At 43.9% G+C, this 20,744-nt stretch overlaps 1 protein-coding gene across 1 annotated transcript; it reads right to left on the reverse strand.

The window, feature by feature from the left end:
• Positions 1–781: 781 nt before the first annotated feature.
• Positions 782–11,946, reverse strand: LOC109881509 (potassium voltage-gated channel subfamily A member 2-like). The gene is made up of 4 exons (XM_020473631.2): positions 11,777–11,946; positions 2,371–2,614; positions 1,211–2,217; positions 782–1,102 (listed from the first exon to the last, which is right to left on the reverse strand). Exons 1-4 carry the CDS (start codon positions 11,944–11,946, stop codon positions 1,048–1,050), a joined length of 1,476 nt encoding a protein of 491 aa, XP_020329220.1. The 3' UTR covers positions 782–1,047.
• Positions 11,947–20,744: the final 8,798 nt, after the last annotated feature.

Below are 20,744 nucleotides of genomic sequence, written 5' to 3' on the forward strand. Positions count from 1 at the left end.
AGAGAGTTTCAGGCCGTATGGGGTGGGAGAGAGTATCAGGGGGTATAGGGTGGGAGAGAGTTTCAGGGGGTATGGGGTGGGAGAGAGTTTCAGGGGGTGTGGGGTGGGAGAGAGTTTCAGGGGGTATGGGGTGGGAGAGAGTTTCAGGGGGTATGGGGTGGGAGAGAGTTTCAGGCCGTATGGGGTGGGAGAGAGTTTCAGGGGGTATGGGGTGGGAGAGAGTTTCAGGGGGTATGGCGTGCTAGAGAGTATCAGGCCGTATGGGGTGGGAGACAGTTTCAGGTGGTGGGGTGGGAGAGAGTTTCAGGGGTATGGGGTGGGAGAGAGGTTCAGGGGGTATGGGGTGGGAGAGAGTTTCAGGGGGTATGGGGTGGGAGAGAGTTTCAGGGGTATGGGGTGGGAGAGAGTTTCATGGGTATGGGGTGGGAGAGAGGTTCAGGGGGTACGGGGTGGGAGAGGTGGTGTCAATAAGCTCCTATCGGCTGGCAGTTAGAGCTAAGTAATTAGAAGATGATGAGACGCTGATCTAAGGTCAGTTTTGCAGTATATCTCCTATTGGTTACAGCTAGGACTTGTTCAGGGAAAACTGATCCTAGATCTCTGCTGACGGGATTTTGGCAGTATGAGCAGAGTGGTACCTCTATGCTGTCTGAGAATTTTTAGGTCTAGTATCCGTCGGCAGTCCGTCTACTATTGGGCTACTGTAGGGAGCAGTGTATATAGATGACTACTGAACAGTTTAACAGTCACACAGACCAGACTAATGCCATGCAGACACTGAACACAGGGAAGATTCACCTCTCAACAGAGGTGGATGGGTGAGGGGGGCTTGAGTTAGGAACTGGTCATTTTGGGGGGGGTAAGATAGGCCTCTATCAGAGTTTCAGTGATCTAGTCTGGACAGCTCCAGTAGGGGCTCCAAGCCGTTTACAAAATCAGAGAGAGGAAGGGTCTTTACTCAGTCCTCCACCCTCCTCTACTATTTCCTTCCAGTTCACTGTCAACGCCGACAGGCCAGGAAGTTGGTGTTATACAGTCTGAATCCAGCTATACGTCCGTTCTTATCTCGGTGATGTTGACATAGTTTGTGTTAGCCAGCGTGTTAGTGTTAGCCAAGGTGTTAGCATTACCTTGCGTGTTAGCGTTAGCCAAGGTGTTAGCATTACCTGGTGTGTTAGCATTAGCCAAGGTGTTAGCATTAGCCAACAGGGTGCAGTTGCCTGTCTTGAGTCTCTCTGCTCTGAAGTCCTCTGTGCTGTGGTTCAGTGCAGCTTCCTGTATCTCCATGTAGTCTGACTTACTGAGGGTCGATCCACTCCCGCTGCGGCCGCTCTTCTTCAGGTCCTCGGCTGAGTCGGCCTTGGGCACGCTGGGTGTGTTCAGGTACTGCCCCTGTTCCTCACCCTCGGTCTCCCGGTGGTAGAAGTAGTTGAAGTTGGACACGATGACAGGAACTGGTAACGCAATGGTCAGCACGCCGGCGATGGCGCAGAGCGATCCAACGATTTTCCCGCCGATGGTGGTGGGCACCATGTCGCCGTAGCCCACGGTGGTCATGGAAACCACGGCCCACCAGAAGGCTTCTGGAATGCTACTGAACTGGGAGTCGGCCTCGTCGGCCTCAGCGAAGTAAACAGCACTGGAGAAGAGGATAACTCCAATGAAGAGGAAGAAGATGAGAAGGCCAAGCTCCCGCATGCTGGCCTTCAGGGTCTGGCCCAGGATCTGGAGCCCCTTGGAGTGTCTGGACAGCTTGAAGATCCTGAATACCCTGACTAGACGGATGACCCTGAGGATGGCCAGGGACATGGCCTGCTGCCCAGCCTGCCCGTCCTCCGGTTTCTCTGCCAGCTCTGTGCCCAACGTGATGAAATATGGAATAATCGCCACAATATCGATGATATTCATAATATTACCGAAGAACCCGGCTTTACTAGGACACGCGAAGAAGCGGACGAGGAACTCAAAGGAGAACCAGATGATGCAGAGCGTCTCCAGGATGAAGAAGGGATCAGTGAAGTAGGAAGACGTGTAAGAAGAGGTGGAGTTGTTGAAGGGCTGGAACACCTTGTTGCCATCGTCCTCTTCGTCGTTCCGGAACACGGGGAGTGTCTCCAGGCAGAAGGACACGATAGAGATCAGGATCACCATGACGCTGATGATGGCGATGATACGGGCCGCGCCGGAACTCTCCGGATACTCGAACAGCAGCCACACCTGTTCAAGTTCACACGCACACGCACAAACTTATCAAATTGACAGCAGATAGCAAACACTCGCTGAGACATTTGCTAGTAACAGATTCATATATTTACATTAAGTTTATATTAACTAGACAATGTGCCACCAATAAATAACAATTGAATGTACCTGTCTCTGAAACGCATTCTCCGGGAGAGGACGCTCTTCTTCCTTAATGAAGCCCTCATCCTCCCTGAAGATCTCCATGGCCTCCTCTCCCAGCTCATAGAAGCGGATCTCCTCAGAGAAGATGTCTAGAGTGACATTAACTGGCCGACGCAGTCTCCCGCCTGACTGGTAGTAGTAGAGGATGGCGTCGAAACTGGGCCGGTTCCTGTCGAAGAAATACTCGTTCCTCAAAGGATCGAAGTACCTGGAGAGAGAGATTCGTTGAAAGTAGTAGATACAACCACAAATGCAGAACAATAACAGATAACATTATAAAAACTAAAGTACCAGTAAAGTATTGAAGACCCTACCTTATCTCATTCTCTTCTTGGGGTTAGTGTTAACAGGACAAAAACAATAAAGTATTGAAGACCCTACCTTATCTCATTCTCTTCTTGGGATTAGTGTTAACAGGACAAAAAACAATAAATTATTGAAGACCCTACCTTATCTCATTCTCTTCTTGGGATTAGTGTTAACAGGACAAAAAACAATAAAGTATTGAAGACCCTACCTTATCTCATTCTCTTCTTGGGATTAGTGTTAACAGGACAAAAAACAATAAAGTATTGAAGACCCTACCTTATCTCATTCTCTTCTTGGGGTTAGTGTTAACAGGACAAAAAACAATAAATTATTGAAGACCCTACCTTATCTCATTCTCTTCTTGGGGTTAGTGTTAACAGGACAAAAAACAATAAAGTATTGAAGACCCTATCTTATCTCATTCTCTTCTTGGGGTTAGTGTTAACAGGACAAAAAACAATAAAGTATTGAAGACCCTACCTTATCTCATTCTCTTCTTGGGGTTAGTGTTAACAGGACAAAAAACAATAAAGTATTGAAGACCCTACCTTATCTCATTCTCTTCTTGGGGTTAGTGTTAACAGGACAAAAAACAATAAAGTATTGAAGACCCTATGTTACCTCCATCTCTTCTTGGAGATAAGCATCTTTCATAGTCCAAAAAGCGTAAGAATACACACAGAAGTGTTCTAAAATATTAGAGCGTTGACTTTCATTCTTTTTTAATTCAGCCTCAAACAATTTCTCCAACTGTCAACACATTGAAATGAATAGAGGACGGTGCAGCAACGGTAGTGGCAACAAACAACGACAGACAAAATTGTTGTTTGGTTCTTAAAATTAGCTACTTAGTACAGTTCCATTTCCTAATAAACAACTCTGGACAGGTCTCCCTGGTCTCACATACCCGTAACATACTAATAATATAATATACTAATACTGAAAGTATTCAGAAAGTATACAACCTGGTTCTAAAATGTATTAAATATTTTAAAATCCTCGTGAATTTACACACAATATTAATAATGTAAAATTTGAGCAGAGTTCTTACAAATAATAAACAGAAACACTTTATTGACATCAGTATTCAGACCCATTGCTATGAGACTCGACATCAGTATTCAGACCCATTGCTATGAGACTCGACATCAGTATTCAGACCCATTGCTATGAGACTCGACATCAGTATTCAGACCCATTGCTATGAGACTCGACATCAGTATTCAGACCCATCGCTATGAGACTCAACATCAGTATTCAGACCCATCGCTATGAGACTCGACATCAGTATTCAGACCCATTGCTATGAGACTCGACATCAGTATTCAGACCCATTGCTATGAGACTCGACATCAGTATTCAGACCCATTGCTATGAGACTCGACATCAGTATTCAGACCCATTGCTATGAGACTCGACATCAGTATTCAGACCCATTGCTATGAGACTCGACATCAGTATTCAGACCCTTTGCTATGAGACTCGAAATTCAGCTCATTGAGCATCCTGTTTCCATTGATCATCCTTGAGCTGTTTCTACAACTTGATTGGATTTCAACTGTGGTAAATTCAATTGATTGGACATGATTTTGGAAAGGGACACACCTGTCTATATATGGTCCCACAGTTGACAGTGCATGTCAGAGCAAAAACCAATACATGAGGTTGAAGGAATTGTCTGTAGAGCTCCGAGACAGGATTGTGTAAAAGCACAGATTTGGGGAAGGGTACCAAAAGAATTCTGCAGCATTGAAGGTCCCCAAGAACACAGTGACCTCCATCATTCATAAATGGAAGAAGTTTAGAACCACCAAGACTCTTCCTAGGGCTGGCCCTCTGGCCAAACTGAGCAATCAGTGGAGAGGGGCCTTGGTCAGGGAGGTGACCAAGAACACGATGGTCACTCTGACAGAGCTCCAGCGTTCATCTGTGGCGATAAGAGAACCTGCCAGAAGAACAACCATCTCTGCAGCACTCCACCAATCAGGCCTTTATTGTAGACTGGCCAGATGGAAGCCACTCCTCAGTAAAAAGCACATGACAAGGCTACCTAAATTCTATCAGCATATTGATTGTGCTATGTGCATGGACAATACCCTCGACCACTGCTTCTCTAACTTCCACAATGCTTACAAATCCCTCCACCACCCTCCCTTCGGGCAAATCCGACCACGACATCATCTTGCTCCCACCGTCTTATAGGCAGAAACTCAAACAGATGTACCAGTGACGAGAACCAGTCAATGCTGGTCTGACCAATCGGAAGCCACGCGTCAAGATTGTTTTGACCACGCAGACTGGGATATGTTCCGGTCAGCCTCTGATAACAACATCGACCTATACGCTGACTCGGTGAGTGCGTTTATAAAGAAGTGCATTGGAGATGTTGTTCCCACTGTGACTTTAAACCCTAACCAGAAACCTGGGATGGATGGCGGCATTTCCGCAAAACTGAAAGCACGATCCACCGCATTTAACCACGGAACGAGGTCTGGGAATATGGCTGAATATACACCGTGTAGTTATTCCCTCAGCAAGGCAATCAAACAAGCAAAATGCCAGTACAGGGACAAGGTGGAGTCGCATTTCAACGGCTCAGATACGAGACATATGTGGCAGGGTCTACAGGAATTCACGGACTACAAAAAGAAAAACCACCACGGACACCGACGTCACATTTCCAGACAAACTAAACACCATCTTTGCCCGCTAACAAGGACTGCCCCCCCACCGTCTCCTTCTCCATGGCTGACGCGTTAACCCTCACAAGGCTGCCGGCCCAGACGGCTTCCCAGCTGGCCACATTCAATCACTCCCTATCCAAGTCTGTTGTCCCCACATGCTTCAAGATGGCTATCATTGTTTCTGTACCCAAGAACGCTAAGATAACTGAGCTAAATGACTACCGCCTTGTAGCACTCACTTCTGTCATCATGAAGTGCTTTGAGAGACTAGTCAAGGATCATATCACCTCCACCTTACTGGCCACCCTAGACCCACTTCTGTTTGCATACCGCCCCAACAGGTCCACAGACGATACAATCACCATCCCACTGCACACTGCCCTATCCCATCTGGACAAGACGAATACCTATGTAAGAATGCTGTTCATTGACTACAGCTCACCATAGTACCCCCCAAGCTCATCATTAAGCTGGAGGCCCTGGGTCTCAACCCTGCCCTGTGCAACTGGGTCCTGGACTTTCTGATGGGCTGCCGACGACACAACAGTAGTGGGCTTGATTAGCAACAGCGACGAGACGGCCTACAGGGAGGAGGTGAGGGCACTCGGAGTGTGGTGTCAGGTAAATAACCTCACACTCAACATCAACAAAACTAAGGAGATGATCGTGGACTTGAGGAAACAGCAGAGGGAACCCCGCCCTATCCACATTAAAGGGACAGCAGTTGAGAAGGTGGAACGTTTTAAGTTCCTTGGCATACACATCACTGACAAACTGAAATGGTTCACCCACACAGACAGCGTGGTGAAGAAGGCGCAACAGCACCTCTTCAACCTCAGGAGGCTGAAGAAATGTGGCTTGTCATCCAAGCCCTGGCAAACTTTTACAGACGAGAGCATCCTGTCAGTCTGTATCACAGCCTGGTACGGCAACTGCTCCGCCCTCAACCGCAGGGCTCACCAGAGGGTGGTGCGGTCTGCACAACGCATCACCAGGGGCAAACTACATACCCTCCATGACACCTACAGCACCCGATGTCACAGGAAGGCCATAAAGATCATCAAGGACAACAACCACCTGAGCCACTGCCTGTTCACACTGCTATCATCCAGAAGGCGAGGTCAGTACACATGCGTCAAAGCTGGGACCGAGAGATTGAAAAACAGCTTCTATCTCAAGGCCATCAAACTGCTAAACAGCAATCACTAACTCAGAGATGCTGCTGCCTACACTGAGACCCAATCACTGGCCACTTTAATAAATGGATCACTAGTCACTTTATACAATGCCACTTTAATAAATGGATCACTAGTCACTTTATACAATGCCACTTTAATAAATGGATCACTAGTCACTTTATACAATGCCACTTTAATAAATGGATCACTAGTCACTTTATACAATGCCACTTTAATAAATGGATCACTAGTCACTTTATACAATGCCACTTTAATAAATGGATCACTAGTCACTTTATACAATGCCACTTTAATAAATGGATCACTAGTCACTTTATACAATGCCACTTTAATAAATGGATCACTAGTCACTTTATACAATGCCACTTTAATAATGTTTACATATCTTACATTACTCATATCACATGTATATAGTGTGTTTTATGCCATCTATTGCACCTTGCCTATGCCACTACATACACCGTAGCCAAATACATTTAAACTCAGTTTTTCACAATTCCTGACATTAAATCCAAGTAAAACGCCAAAACTTTTTGAATTGTAATGGTCTTCTTGCCCAAGGAATGAGCCACCCTGCATGGCTGCCAATGTGGTAAAGATACAACTCATTTGCAGGACATAAAAGTCTTCTTTTGAACGATTCATCCCAGACACCACCCAGAAAATCCTTCTGGTCTGACAAGCTAGCTGCTATCAGGTCAGTGTAGAGAGACAAGCTAGCTGCTATCAGGTCAGTGTAGAGAGACAAGCTAGCTGCTATCATTTCAGTGCAGAGAGACAAGCTAGCTGCTATCAAGTCAGTTTAGAGAGACAAGCTAGCTGCTATCAGGTCAATGTAGAGAGACAAGCTAGCTGCTATCAGGTAAGTGTAGAGAGACAAGCTAGCTGCTATCAGGTCAGTGCAGAGAGACAAGCTAGCTGCTATCAGGTCAGTGTAGAGAGACAAGCTAGCTGCTATCAGGTTAGTGCAGAGAGACAAGCTAGCTGCTATCAGGTCAGTGCAGAGAGACAAGCTAGCTGAAATCAGGTCAGTGTAGAGAGACAAGCTAGCTGCTATCAGGTCAGTACAGAGAGACAAGCTAGCTGAAATCAGGTCAGTGCAGAGAGACAAGCTAGCTGCTATCAGGTCAGTTTAGAGAGGCATGCTAGCTGAAATCAGGTCAGTGCAGAGAGATAAGCTTGCTGCTATCAGGTCAGTGCAGAGAGACAAGCTAGCTGCTATCAGGTCAGTGCAGAGAGACAAGCTAGCTGCTATCAGGTCAGTGCAGAGAGACAGGTTAGCTGCTATCAGGTCAGTGCAGAGAGACAAGCTAGCTGCTATCAGGTCAGTGCAGAGAGACAAGCTAGCTGCTATCAGGTCAGTGTAGAGAGACAAGCTAGCTGCTATCAGGTCAGTGCAGAGAGACAAGCTAGCTGCTATCAGGTCAGTGTAGAGAGACAAGCTAGCTGCTATCAGGTCAATGTAGAGAGACAAGCTAGCTGCTATCAGGTCAGTGCAGAGAGACAAGCTAGCTGCTATCAGGTCAGTGCAGAGAGACAAGCTAGCTGAAATCAGGTCAGTGCAGAGAGATGAGCTTTCTGCTATCAGGTCAGTGCAGAGAGACAAGCTAGCTGCTATCAGGTCAGTGCAGAGAGACAAGCTAGCTGCTGTCAGGTCAGTGCAGAGAGACAAGTTAGCTGCTATCAGGTCAGTGCAGAGAGACAAGCTAGCTGCTATCAGGTCAGTGCAGAGAGACAAGTTAGCTGCTATTAGGTCAGTGTAGAGAGACAAGCTAGCTGCTATCAGGTCAGTTCAGAGAGACAAGTTAGCTGCTATCAGGTCAGTTCAGAGAGACAAGTTAGCTGCTATCAGGTCAGTGTAGTGAGACAAGTTAGCTGCTATCAGGTCAGTGCAGAGAGACAAGCTAGCTGCTATCAGGTCAGTGCAGAGAGACAAGCTAGCTGCTATCAGGTCAGTGCAGAGAGACCAGCTAGCTGTAATCAGGTCCGTGTGGGACAAGTGGGTGGACCGCCTTCCCCTGTTGTACAACCCTGGGCCCAACGTTACTGTTGATGAGTAGCTTATGCCATTTAGGGGCTTCTGCCCCTTCAGGCAGTACCTACGGTCTAAACCACAAAATATGGAATCAAGATCTGGGCTGCCTGTGATGCTTTTTCATCATATGTGGAACATGCAAGTGTATATGGGGAAGCCAGATGGAGGATCCCCTGAGATGAACCAAGGGATGTGGGTTGCCCTGGACCTGACACAGGGACTCCGTGGCTACATTATCACATGCAATAACTTTTTTACTTTGAACACGCTGGGACAGGAGCTCCTCAAGAGGAAGCTGACGATGGTAGGAACAGTTCAAGCCACAGCTCCTATCTCAGCTGTTGAATACATGAAACAGGCCTATCAATTCCTCTAAGTTTGTTTACTGCCGACACGTCCCTAGTGTCCTACGTGCCAAAGAAAGGCAAAAATGTGGTACTCATGAGTACACTGTATAGGGAATGGGAGAATCTGTGGCCAGGAACATCAAATAACAGAAATCATAATGGATTACAACGCCACAAAAGGAATTATGGACAATTTAGACAAGCTGGTGACTGGCTACAGTTGCAAAAGAAGAACCCTACGCTGGCATCTTGTGATATTCTTCAACATCTTGGACATCTCGGCTTTGAACCCAGATTGGATCATAGGGAAGCTCCAGAGGAGATGGCTCTTTCTCGAGCGGCTGGCCAAGGTATTGGTAAAACCTCAAATCCAGAGCAACATATTCCAACGACCCCAGCTTTAACAGCCATGGTGAGGAGCATTCAGGAGGAGGATGCTGGTGCCCCATCCGCCCCGACCCACAGGACCAACTCCAATACAGGAAGTACATGTGAGTGATGTTGCATGTGTGTGTGTCTGACTCTCCTACCTTGGCCTGCTGTAACTATACAGTGGGGCAAAAAAGTATTTAATCAGCCACCAAGTTCTCCCACTTAAAAAGATGAGAAAGGCCTGTAATTTTCATCATAGGTACACTTCAACTATGGCAGACAAAATGAGGGGAAAAAAATCCAGAAAATCACATTGTAGGATTTTTTATGAATTTATTTGCCAATTATGGTGGAAAATAAGTATTTGGTCACCTACAAACAAGCAAGATTTCTGGCTCTCACAGACCTGTAACTTCTTCTTTAAGAGGCTCCTCTGTCCTCCACTCGTTACCTGTATTAATGGCACCTGTTTGAACTTGTTATCAGTATAAAAGACACCGGTCCACAGCCTCAAACAGTCACACTCCAAACTCCACTATGGCCAAGACCAAAGTGCTATCAAAGGACACCAGAAACAAAATTGTAGACCTGCACCAGTCTGGGAAGACAGAATATGCAATAGGTAAGCAGCTTGGTTTGAAGAACTTGCGGCTGCTATTATCTGAGGAATTGAGAGTCTGGTCTGAAAGAGGGGGGGGGGGGATCCAGCTAACCAGATGTTTGTCACGGACTCTGCCTGTGCTCCTGTTCTGGAATGATCATCCTGGCTCCCGTCGGACCTTGGTCCGACAATGTTTTTGGTGGCTCACCATGGTTCCTGATGTCTCTGCATTTGTTGCTGCCTGTACAGTGTGTGCGTCGAACAAGACTCTGCGGCAAGCTCTGGCTGGTCTCCTTCAACCCCTCCATGTCCCTCAACGCCCCTTATTCCTGGACTTCTTCACTGGTCTCCCTCCATCAGATGGCAGCACCACCATCCTCACAGTGGTGGATAGGTTTTCCAAAGCGGTCCATTTTATTCCCTTTCCTAAGTTTCCCTCAGCTAAGGAGACGGTCCAGCTCATTGTGCAGCACATCTTCCAGATCCATGGACTGCCGGTAGGCATGGTCTCCGATCGTGGTCCTCAGTTCTTGTCCCGGTTCTGTAATGCGCTCTGCACCCTCATTGGGACGTCGACCAGCCTGTCCTCTGGTTTTCATCCCCAGTCTATCGGCAAGTTGGAGCGAGCCAATCAATCCCTGGAGACAACTCTTAGCTGCTTCGTCCACCAATCCCATCACCTGGAGCCAGCAACTCATGTGGATGGAATATGCCTGCAACACCCTTCCCTGTTCTACTACGGGTCTCACCTTTTGAGTGTTCCCTGGGATATCAGATCCCGCTCTTCTCTGAGCAAGAGGTCAGCATTCCCTCTGCCCAGATGTGCGTCCGTCGCTGTCACCGTACCTGGAAGAGAGCCCGGGCCGCTCTTCTCAATACCACCTCCAGGTATCGACAACAGGCACCGGATCCCTGTTCCCCAAGGGGGGGGTATGGCTGTCCATTCAGGGCTTGGCCCTGGGGGTGGGGTCCTGCCAACTTTCCCTCCGTTTTATCGGAGCTTTCCCCATCTCTAAGGTCCTTAGCCACTCTGCTGTTCGTCTTCTGTTTCCCCGCACTCTCATCCCACTTTCCATGTATCTAGAATTAAGCTTCTGTCTCGCAGCAATTTTTCTCCTGTTTCCATGTTCCCATGTTTTTCTGAACTCAAGTTTTTGGTTTTCTTAGTCTTCCCAGTTCTGACCTTTCTGCCTGACCTGACTCTGATCCCGTCTTGTTCCTCCCTGACTCTGATTTGGATTACGACCCTTTGCCTGCCTTGACTTACCTTTTGCCTGCCCCTTGAACTATAATAAACTTTGAGACTTGTACTGTCTGCCTCCTGTGTCTGCATCTGGGTCTTAGTTTGAGACCTGATAGACGTAGAGGTTAAAGAAAGTGTGACTGATCAATTTACCTGTTTTTGATTACGATTTCTTACTTTGGACAAAATCAAGACGTCAATATTTGTGCAATGCTTTTTCTATAAAACATCTTAAATTACAGCTCAACTTTTGCAAATTCTGAATTTAATCACTGCAAATCCTGCAATCAACTGGATACCATTTTTGTTATCGTTTGACAGCCCTAATAATAACATATATAAGTGGTATAGTTACCTCATCCTCTTCTTGGGGTTAGAGTTAGGGTTATCATCAATACAGGATAACAACCTATATAAGTGGTAAAGTTACCTCATCCTCTTCTTGGGGTTAGAGTTAGGGTTATCATCAATACAGGATAACAACCTATATAAGTGGTAAAGTTACCTCATCCTCTTCTTGGGGTTAGAGTTAGGGTTATCATCAATACAGGATAACAACCTATATAAGTGGTATAGTTACCTCATCCTCTTCTTGGGGTCCCCCAGCAGAGTCTCAGGGAACTGGGAGAGGGTCTTCCGCTGCGTCTCGAATCGAAGCCCGGAGATATTGACGACTACACGCTCACAGCACTCGTGGTCCGGTTCCAGTTCGTATGCTTCGTCCCCCGGGTCACCTGTTACAACCGTCATGGTAGAGGAGTAAGACGGGGCCTGCAGCGTTCAGATGGGCAGCGGGGGGAGGGCGCAGTAGCAGAAGGACGGGGGGGAGGGGCAGAGGAACACACAGGCTGTGCAATCGTGACCTGGAGAAGACAGAACAGGCTGGCCAGTCGTGACCTGGAGAAGACAGAACAGGCTGGCCAGTATTGATCTGGAGAGGACAGAACAGGCTGGCCAGTCGTGACCTGGAGAAGACAGAACAGGCTGGCCAGTCGTGATCTGGAGAAGACAGAACAGGCTGGCCAGTCGTGACCTGGAGAAGACAGAACAGGCTGGCCAGTCGTGACCTGGAGAAGACAGAACAGGCTGGCCAGTCGTGATCTGGAGAAGACAGAACAGGCTGGCCAGTATTGATCTGGAGAGGACAGAACAGGCTGGCCAGTATTGATCTGGAGAGGACAGAACAGGCTGGCCAGTAGGGACCTGGAGAGGACAGAACAGGCTGACCAGTCGTGATCTGGAGAGGACAAAACAGAGAAACAGAAACATATTAACCAGCTTGTTTCACATTAATTTCAAATACATAATTATCTATATAATGAATAATGTTATAGCTGCGGCGCAATCTTGTCTGCTTGTATTAGCCGATTACTGACTCGGTCTCGACCTTTAAGTCTTTATTGAAGACTCATCTCTTCAGTAGGTCCTAAGATTGAGTGTAGTCTGACCAAGGGGTGCGAAGGTGGACGGCCCTTGATGTCTCTGCCTGGCCGGTTCCACTCTCTCCACTGGGGTTCTCTGCCTCTGACCCTATTATGGGGGCTCAGTCACTGGCTTACTAGTAAATCCCCCTGCAGCCGGGCTTCTGGAAGGAAATGCTGTAGGAATGCTCAACCGGTGTCGCTCATTCAGCCGACAAACTTTCAACCAGTTCTCCCCATTAAGCAATGGGTCGACGTCAGGGGCCGAGCCTTCTCTGGTCTCTCCTCCACCCGTTACGCGGTCTGAGACGTCGAAGCCTCCCACCATTTACTCAGAAAAATTGAAAACCCTAGTCATTGGCGACTCCATTACCCGCAGTATTGGACTTAAAAAGAATCATCCAGCGATCGTACACTGTTTACCAGGTGGCAGGACTACCGACATTAAGGCTAATCTGAAGATGGTGCTGGCTAAGGCTAAAACTGGAGTGTGTAGAGAGTATAGGGATATTGTTATCCATGTTGGCACCAACAATGTTAGGATGAAACAGTCAGAGATCACCATAGCTTCAGCGTGAAAATCATCTTGAAAGTTGTGTCGGCATCGAGTAATTGTCTCTGGCCCCCTCCCAGTTAGGGGGAGTGATGAGCTCTACAGCAGAGTCTCACAACTCAATCGCTGGTTGAAAACTGTTTCCTACCCTCCCAAAAGATAGAATTTGTAGATAATTGTACCTTTTTTTGGGACTCACCCACAAAAAGGACCAAGCCTGGCCTGCTGAGGAGTGACGGACTCCATCCTAGCTGGAGGGGTGCTCTCATGAACATAGACAGGACTCTAACTCCTCTAGCTCCACAATGAGATAGGGTTCAGACCAGGCAGCAGGCTGTTTACCAGCTTAGTGGAGTCTGCCACAAGCACAGTCAGTGTAGTCAGCTCAGCTACCCATTGAGACTGTGTCTGTGCCTCAATCTAGGTTGGGCAAAACTAAACATGGAGGTGTTCGCCTTAGCAATCTCACTGGAATAAAGACCTCCTCCATTCCTGTCATTATTGAAAGAGATGATCTATCTATGCAGCCGACTGAATCCTTTTTTATAGCTACTGTTTACAGGCCTCCTGGGCCGTATACAGCATTCCTCACTCAGTTTCCTGAATTCCTATCGGACCTTGTAGTCATGGCAGATAATATTATAATATTTGGTGACTTCAATATTCACATGAAAAAATCCACAGACCCAAAAGGCGACTCAGTGTTTTTTTTCTTCCAAACATGTCTTTTGACCTACTCATTGCCACAGTCACACCCTGGATATAGTTTTGTCCCGTGGAATAAATATTGTGGATCTAAATATTTTTCCTCGTATTCCTGGGCTATCGGACCACCATCTTATTATGTTAGCAGTCACATGTATCTACTCAGACCTCAACCAATCTCATGTATCTACTCAGACCTCAACCAATCACATGTATCTACTCAGACCTCAACCAATCACATGTATCTACTCAGACCTCAACCAATCAAAAGCCGTGCTATATATTCTTGGACAACCTAAACATTCCTAGATGCCCTTCCAGACTCCCCCGCCTACCTAAGGATGTCGGAGTACAAACATCAGCTAACCACCTAACTGAGGAACTCAATGTAATCTTGTGTAATACCCTAGATGCAGTCGCACCCCCAAAAACAAAAAACATTTGTCACAAGAAATAAGCTCTGTGGTATACAGAAAATACCCTGAAGTAAACTTACAGAAAATACCCTGAAGTAAACTTACAGAAAATACCCAATTATAAAATGCCCTGAAGTAAACTTATGCAAAATTTGTAACCGAAATGGCGCTACACCAAACTGGAAGACTTCCGACTAGCTTGGACTCACAGTACCGTGCCGTATCGAAGAGCCCTCACTGCTGCTCGTTCATCCTATTTTTCCAACCTAATTGAGGAGAATGAGAACAATTCTACATTTATTTTTGATACTTTCACAAAGCTAACAAAAAAGCAGCATTCCCCAAGAGAGGATGGCTTTTACTTCAGCAGTGATGAATTCATAAACTTCGCCAAAAAGATCATGATCATTAAAAATGAAATTACGGACTTCTCTTTGAACCTGAATGTTTCTCCAAAAGTCAGTTGTCCTGAGTCTGCACAGAACTGCCAGGACCTAGGATCAATGGAGTCACTAGATTTGTAATCCTCTATCTATTGACACATTTATGAAAATAGTCATCGCCTCTAAACCTTCCAACTGGAACCTATTCCAATTAAACTACAGAAAGAGCTACTTCCTGTGCTTGGCCCTCCTATGATGAACATAATAAACGTTTTTCTATCCTCCGGATGTGTACCAAAAGTGGCAGTAATAAAACCTATCTTGAAAAAGCCAAAACTTGACCCAGAAAATTTCTAAAACTATCGGCCTATATCGAATCTTCCATTTCTCTCAATTTGTTATTTTTAAACAAAAAATATGCCTTCCTGAAGACAAATAATGTAAACAAAACCATTCAGTCTGGTTTTAGACCCAATCATAGCACTGAGACTGCACTTGTGAAGGTGGTAAATTACCTTTAAATGGTGTCAGACCAAGACTCTGCATCTGTCCTTGTGCTCCTAGACCTTAGTGCTGCTTTTGACACCATCGATCACCACATTCTTTTGGACAGATTGGAAACCCTAATTGGTCTATAGGGACAAGTTCTGGCCTGGTTTAGATCTTCTCTTTCAGAGAGATATCAGTTTGTCTCTGTGGATGGTTTGTCCTCTGACACATCAATTGCAAGTGTCGGTGTTCCTCAAGGTTCCGTTTTAGGACCACTATATATTGTATCTCTTGGTGATGTCATTAGTAACACACAATGTTAACTTTCACTGCTATGTGGACGATACACAGTGGTACTGTTATTACCACTCACTAGACTACTGTTATTACCACTCACTAGACTACTGTTATTACCACTCACTAGACTACTGTTATTACGACTCACTAGACTACTGTTATTACGACTCACTAGACTACTGTTATTACGACTCACTAGACTACTGTTATTACCACTCACTAGACTACTGTTACTACCACTCACTAGACTACTGTTATTACCACTCACTATACTGTTATTACCACTCACTATACTGTTATTACCACTCACTAGACTACTGTTATTACCACTCACTAGACTACTGCTATTACCACTCACTAGAGTACTGTTATTACCACTCACTATACTCTTATTACCACTCACTAGACTACTGTTATTACCACTCACTAGACTACTGTTATTACCACTCACTAGACTACTGTTATTATCACTCACTATACTGTTATTACCACTCACTAGACTACTGTTATTACCACTCACTAGACTACTGTTATTACCACTCACTATACTGTTATTACCACTCACTAGACTACTGTTATTACCACTCACTAGACTACTATTATTACCACTAACTAGACTACTGTTATTACCACTCACTATACTGTTATTACCACTCACTAGACTACTGTTATTACCACTCACTAGACTACTGTTATTACCACTCACTATACTGTTATTACCACTCACTAGACTACTGGTATTATCACTCACTAGACTACTATTATTACCACTCACTAGACTACTATTATTACCACTCACTAGACTACTGTTATTACCACTCACTAGACTACTGTTATTAACACTCACTATACTGCTATTACCACTCACTATACTACTGTTATTACCACTCACTAGACTACTGTTATTACCTCTCACTATACTGTTACTACCACGAACTAGACTACTGCTATTACCACTCACTATACTGTTATTACCACTCACTAGACTACTGTTATTACCACTCACTAGACTACTGTTATTGCCACTCACTAGACTACTGTTATTAACACTCACTAGACTACTGTTATTACCACTCAATAAACTACTGTTATTACCACTCACTATACTGTTATTACCACTCACTAGACTACTGTTATTACCACTCACTAGACTACTGTTATTACCACTCACTATACTACTGTTATTACCACTCACTATACTGTTATTACCACTCACTATACTGTTATTACCACTCACTAGACTACTGCTATTACCACTCACTAGACTACTGTTATTCACACTCACTAGACTACTGTTATTACCACTCACTATACTGTTATTACCACTCACTATACTGTTATTACCACTCACTATACTGTTATTACCACTCACTAGACTACTGTTATTATCACTCACTAGACGACTGTTATTACCACTCAACAGACTACTGTTATTACCACTCACTATACTGTTATTACCACTCACTAGACTACTGTTATTATCACTCACTAGACGACTGTTCTTACCACTCACTAGACTACTGTTATTACCACTCACTATACTGTTATTACCACTCACTAGACTACTGTTATTACCACTCACTAGACTACTGTTATTACCACTCACCAGACTACTGTTATTACCACTCAATATACTGTTATTACCACACACTAGACTACTGTTATTACCACTCACTAGACTACTGTTATTACCACTCACTAGGCTACTGTTATTACCACTCACTAGACTACTGTTATTACCACTCACTAGACTACTGTTATTACCACTCACCAGACTACCGTTATTACCACTCACTAGACTACTGTTATTACCACTCACCAGACTACTGTTATTACCACTCACTATACTGTTATTACCACTCACTAGACTACTGTTATTACCACTCACTAGACTACTGTTATTACCACTCACTAGACTACTGTTATTACCACTCACTAGACTACTGTTATTACCACTCACTAGACTACTGTTATTACCACTCACTAGACTACTGTTATTACCACTCACTAGACTACTGTTATTACCACTCACTAGACTACTGTTATTACCACTCACTAGACTACTGTTATTACCACTCACTATACTGTTATTACCACTCACTATACTGTTATTACCACTCACTATACTGTTATTATCACTCACTAGACTACTGTTATTATATCTCACTAGACTACTGTTATTAACACTCGCTGTACTGCTATTACCACTCACTAGACTACTGTTATTACCACTCACTAGACTACTGTTATTACCACTCACTATACTACTGTTATTACCACTCACTATACTGTTATTACCACTCACTATACTGTTATTACCACTCACTATACTGTTATTATCACTCACTAGACTACTGTTATTATATCTCACTAGACTACTGTTATTAACACTCGCTGTACTGCTATTACCACTCACTAGACTACTGTTATTACCACTCACTAGACTTCTGTTATTACCACTCACTATACTACTGTTATTACCACTCACTATACTGTTACTACCACTCACTAGACTACTGCTATTACCACTCACTATACTGTTATTACCACTCACTATACTGTTATTACTACTCACTAGACTACTGTTATTACCACTCACTAGACTACTGTTATTGCCACTCACTAGACTACTGTTATTACCACTCAATAAACTACTGTTATTACCACTCACTATACTGTTATTACCACTCACTAGACTACTGTTATTACCACTCACTAGACTACTGTTATTACCACTCACTATACTGTTATTACCACTCACTAGACTACTGTTATTACCACTCACTAGACTACTGTTATTACCACTCACTATACTGTTATTACCACTCACTAGACTACTGTTATTACCACTCACTAGACTACTGTTATTACCATTCACTAGACTACTGTTATTACCACTCACTATACTGTTATTACCACTCACTAGACTACTGTTATTACCACTCACTAGACTACTATTATTACCACTCACTAGACTACTGTTATTACCACTCACTATACTGTTATTACCACTCACTAGACTACTGTTATTACCACTCACTAGACTACTGTTATTACCACTCACTATACTGTTATTACCACTCACTAGACTACTGTTATTATCACTCACTAGACGACTGTTCTTACCACTCACTAGACTACTGTTATTACCACTCACTATACTGTTATTACCACTCACTAGACTACTGTTATTACCACTCACTAGACTACTGTTATTACCACTCACCAGACTACTGTTATTACCACTCAATATACTGTTATTACCACACACTAGACTACTGTTATTACCACTCACTAGACTACTGTTATTACCACTCACTAGGCTACTGTTATTACCACTCACTAGACTACTGTTATTACCACTCACTAGACTACTGTTATTACCACTCACCAGACTACCGTTATTACCACTCACTAGACTACTGTTATTACCACTCACCAGACTACTGTTATTACCACTCACTATACTGTTATTACCACTCACTAGACTACTGTTATTACCACTCACTAGACTACTGTTATTACCACTCACTAGACTACTGTTATTACCACTCACTAGACTACTGTTATTACCACTCACTAGACTACTGTTATTACCACTCACTAGACTACTGTTATTACCACTCACTAGACTACTGTTATTACCACTCACTAGACTACTGTTATTACCACTCACTAGACTACTGTTATTACCACTCACTATACTGTTAATACCACTCACTATACTGTTATTACCACTCACTATACTGTTATTATCACTCACTAGACTACTGTTATTATATCTCACTAGACTACTGTTATTAACACTCGCTGTACTGCTATTACCACTCACTAGACTACTGTTATTACCACTCACTATACTACTGTTATTACCACTCACTATACTGTTATTACCACTCACTATACTGTTATTACCACTCACTATACTGTTATTATCACTCACTAGACTACTGTTATTATATCTCACTAGACTACTGTTATTAACACTCGCTGTACTGCTATTACCACTCACTAGACTACTGTTATTACCACTCACTAGACTACTGTTATTACCACTCACTATACTACTGTTATTACCACTCACTATACTGTTAATACCACTCACTGGACTACTGCTATTACCACTCACTATACTGTTATTACCACTCACTATACTGTTATTACTACTCACTAGACTACTGTTATTACCACTCACTAGACTACTGTTATTGCCACTCACTAGACTACTGTTATTAACACTCACTAGACTACTGTTATTACCACTCAATAAACTACTGTTATTACCACTCACTATACTGTTATTACCACTCACTAGACTACTGTTATTACCACTCACTATACTGTTATTACCACTCACTAGACTACTGTTATTACCACTCACTAGACTACTGTTATTACCACTCACTATACTGTTATTACCACTCACTAGACTACTGTTATTACCACTCACTAGACTACTGTTATTACCACTCACTAGACTACTGTTATTACCACTCACTATACTGTTATTACCACTCACTAGACTACTGTTATTACCACTCACTAGACTACTATTATTACCACTCACTAGACTACTGTTATTACCACTCACTATACTGTTATTACCACTCACTAGACTACTGTTATTACCACTCACTAGACTACTGTTATTACCACTCACTATACTGTTATTACCACTCACTAGACTACTGGTATTATCACTCACTAGACTACTATTATTACCACTCACTAGAATACTGTTATTACCACTCACTAGACTACTATTATTACCACTCACTAGACTACTGTTATTACCACTCACTAGACTACTGTTATTAACACTCACTATACTGCTATTACCACTCACTATACTACTGTTATTACCACTCACTAGACTACTGTTATTACCTCTCACTATACTGTTACTACCACGAACTAGACTACTGCTATTACCACTCACTATACTGTTATTACCACTCACTAGACTACTGTTATTACCACTCACTAGACTACTGTTATTGCCACTCACTAGACTACTGTTATTAACACTCAATAAACTACTGTTATTACCACTCACTATACTGTTATTACCACTCACTAGACTACTGTTATTACCACTCACTAGACTACTGTTATTACCACTCACTATACTACTGTTATTACCACTCACTATACTGTTATTACCACTCACTATACTGTTATTACCACTCACTAGACTACTGCTATTACCACTCACTAGACTACTGCTATTACCACTCACTAGACTACTGTTATTCACACTCACTAGACTACTGTTATTACCACT

Source organism: Oncorhynchus kisutch, linkage group LG24 (assembly GCF_002021735.2).
Source record: "Oncorhynchus kisutch isolate 150728-3 linkage group LG24, Okis_V2, whole genome shotgun sequence".
Lineage (NCBI taxonomy): Eukaryota > Metazoa > Chordata > Actinopteri > Salmoniformes > Salmonidae > Oncorhynchus > Oncorhynchus kisutch.

What these genes read in the sequence shown, in the direction of transcription:
- LOC109881509 (XM_020473631.2), bottom strand. Translation starts at nt 11,946, where the DNA reads ATGACGGTTGTAACAGGTGACCCGGGGGACGAAGCATACGAACTGGAA. An exon ending in GACCCCAAGAAGAGGATGAG is followed by an intron (nt 2,615 to 11,776) that starts GTAACTATACCA and finishes CTCTCTCTCCAG; the next exon opens with GTACTTCGATCCTTTGAGGA. An exon ending in CTCAAGACAGGCAACTGCAC is followed by an intron (nt 1,103 to 1,210) that starts CCTGTTGGCTAA and finishes GGCTAACACTAA; the next exon opens with CACGCTGGCTAACACAAACT.